Genomic DNA, 2,698 nt, shown 5'->3' with positions numbered 1-2,698 from the left:
GGGAACACGCGTGTCACTCGAGTGGCTCAAAATTTTCACAGTTCTGGCTGTGTCTGAGAACAACCGCAGAAATGCCAGGGGTGTTGGTTTGGGGGCTATAATGAAATTTTAGCAAGTGGATGAAATTGCAAACATGAATCAGTGAATAACTGTGTCTGAGCATTTACCTCTAATGCACAAAAACTGGAAAGGTCCAGGAGATTTGGGATAAGAGGTGAGCATTTCGCTCTGTGTTGTGAGGAAACAGACAAACTGTTATCCGAAGTATCTGGGGAGAGATGAATTTCCAGGTGTGTCTTCAGTACTTGGTCCACTCATCTAATGTCAAAACCACCTGTTTTCCAGACTGAGTCATGCTGGGTCCCTGTAGAGTCCCAGGAGGAATCCCCAGCCTCCAGAAAGCCCGTTCTCTTAGGTCCTACCTAGCATTCCTGGTAAGACGATCACATTTGCATTTACTAAAAATCAAGAATCGGTGACGTCTATTTTGCATTAACCAAAGTAGTCAGTGATCATAAGCCCTCCCTCCAGTCCTGAATCTTCCTGCTAACATGAAAACTGACTTCGGAAAAAAACAACACCACACCAGACTCTTAATTATTGAGAGAGAAGAAAACCCACTGGGATGTTTTAGTGCCGTCACAGGAAGCGCGAGAGGGAATTTGGGAGTGTCCTGAACAGGTCACGGTCCGGGAAGAGGCCAGCGCTGGTCCTGGGTGCTCTGGGGCTGGCCTTGGGGAGCTGCACGGGGTGGAAGGTGTGCATACCTGTGCTTCCTCGTGCTGCCTCCCCGCCCTGTCTCTCCCGCAGGCAAGGCCCTGGTGGCGGTGGTGCCCGGCAACCGGACGGCCCCGCGGGTCTGCGCCTGCACGGCCGGCTACCACTGGAGCGAGGACTGCGACTGCTGCCGCCGCAACACCGAGTGTGCCCCGGGCTTCGGCGTCCAGCACCCGGGTACGCGTCCGCTCTCACCAAATCGTGCAATCACCCCGAGGCCAAAGCCGCTTCAAGAGGGCTTCCCTGTGGCATTCATGCCCCGGGGAGCCACGTGGAGCCGCAGGAGCTGGAGGGTCTCCCTGGGAATGGAGCCCAGGTTAGGGTCTTCCAGGGGAATGTCAGTGCTGGGCCCACGTGCTCTTCTCCACGCTCCTCCCAGCTGTGAAACCTTAGGCTCCCCACTTAGGAGGGCACCCGATGATGCAGGGGTCCTCAAACTTTTTTTGGTTAAACTTATACCCCACCCCATTTAGCACAATTTTGAAAAACGTGCACCCCCTTGCATGTTTTTTTCCCTCCCCCCTTGCATGTTTTTAATGAGATGTAAACACCACACCAATTTGATACCCATCATCATCCATTTAAAAAATGCATTAATGTGCCTCAACTGTTGGAAATGTTATATTGTTTTTTTCTCCTTTGATTTGTATCCATTTCACCTTCCCTCAGAATTTTATCNATGATGCTCAACAGAAACCAGGATTGGGAGCCCAGGGCACAGCCAGCAGCACCTGTGAGTGTTCCGAAGCAGCCACCTCAGGGGGAACCCATCACCAAATTCCCCTAAAAAGAACCTTTCTGTGTGTGTAACAGACAAAGTGTGTGCTTATCTCACAGAGACTGTTGCAGCTTTCTTACAGGTCAGAAGCAATTGATAACCTTTCTCCTCTGCAATATGGCCCGACCACATATTTATCTTATTTGCCTCTGTCATCATAAGCACTGCTGCGGTGTTCAGCTACCATGATGCTCAGAGAAATCCTGTTTGTTAGACAAATTTGCACGGACCTCATGTAGCTTTACATTTTGCCTCTGTTCGTCTTTCTTCCACGTGCATCTATTGTGCTACCTGCATCCAAGGGCACATCTGCCTTCAGAGAAATGGGTTCCTATAAAAACAGGGAAAAACAGACCAGAAAGGAGAGGTGCGGGCAATTTCTGCTTCATCATTCTTCCCAATTTGACGAATTAGGGCTCCCTGTGCTGCCCTTAAGCCTGTCACGTGGCGAGTGCGTGGGGGGCATCCGATATACGTTCTCCAGTGTCCACAAAGAGTGTCGGCTGGGCCTAGGAAGCAAGTCCAAGTCCAGCCTGCCTGGCACACCTGGCTCCAGGAACACATTTGACCTCATCGACCTCGAAGTAACTCTTTGGCGCCATCCCTCCTGGAAGCCCTTTGCCTGGCCAGGGTAAGGTCAGAGAGTTCCATGTTGGCTGCATCCCCCAGCCCCCACTCAGCCAGCCTAGGGGTTTCTGGGTGCAGTGCTCTCTTTATGAAGCTTTGGTCCATAACTGAGGTGTTTTGAGGATGCACAGCTTCTTCCAAGCCATGTGATTTCTACACCTTCCATCCAAGCTCCTGAATATGCAGACGAAGACTTCTGTATCACTGATGGCTCCGCTGCCATCCCCCGCCACCCACCCCACTTGCCATTTCAGACCTCAGTTTGAACTGTTGACACTGTCTTAAGTCCGCCTTACCTCTTCCCCTACCTGCACCCGTCAGTTCATTTCCCCTCACTTGGCTAGTATCTATCCATCCTGTAAGATGGCGCTCACTTCCCACATCCCTTAGGAACCCGGCCCTGGCTGCCTTCAGCTGAGGTGGGGGCCCATCTGTCTCTATCACAGCTTATACCCTGGTGAGTGTAAGCCCCTGGAGGGCAAGGTTTGGAACTTGGCCCTTGGTATGCGTAATTTG

The 2,698-nt window shown here is 51.6% G+C and overlaps 1 protein-coding gene across 1 annotated transcript in view; it reads left to right on the top strand.

Moving 5' to 3' along the window:
- Positions 1-2,698, top strand: part of TNFRSF11A (TNF receptor superfamily member 11a) — a 63,544-nt gene that overhangs the window by 27,946 nt on the left and 32,900 nt on the right. Inside the window, exon 5 of the mRNA XM_019657690.1 lies at positions 811-954. Coding sequence (XP_019513235.1) covers positions 811-954 — 144 coding nt within the window. The remainder of the gene's footprint in view (positions 1-810; positions 955-2,698) is intronic.

The sequence above is a fragment of the Hipposideros armiger genome, unplaced genomic scaffold (genome assembly GCF_001890085.2).
Source record: "Hipposideros armiger isolate ML-2016 unplaced genomic scaffold, ASM189008v1 scaffold_278, whole genome shotgun sequence".
Lineage (NCBI taxonomy): Eukaryota > Metazoa > Chordata > Mammalia > Chiroptera > Hipposideridae > Hipposideros > Hipposideros armiger.
This window is presented reverse-complemented; position numbering and strand designations above follow the sequence as displayed.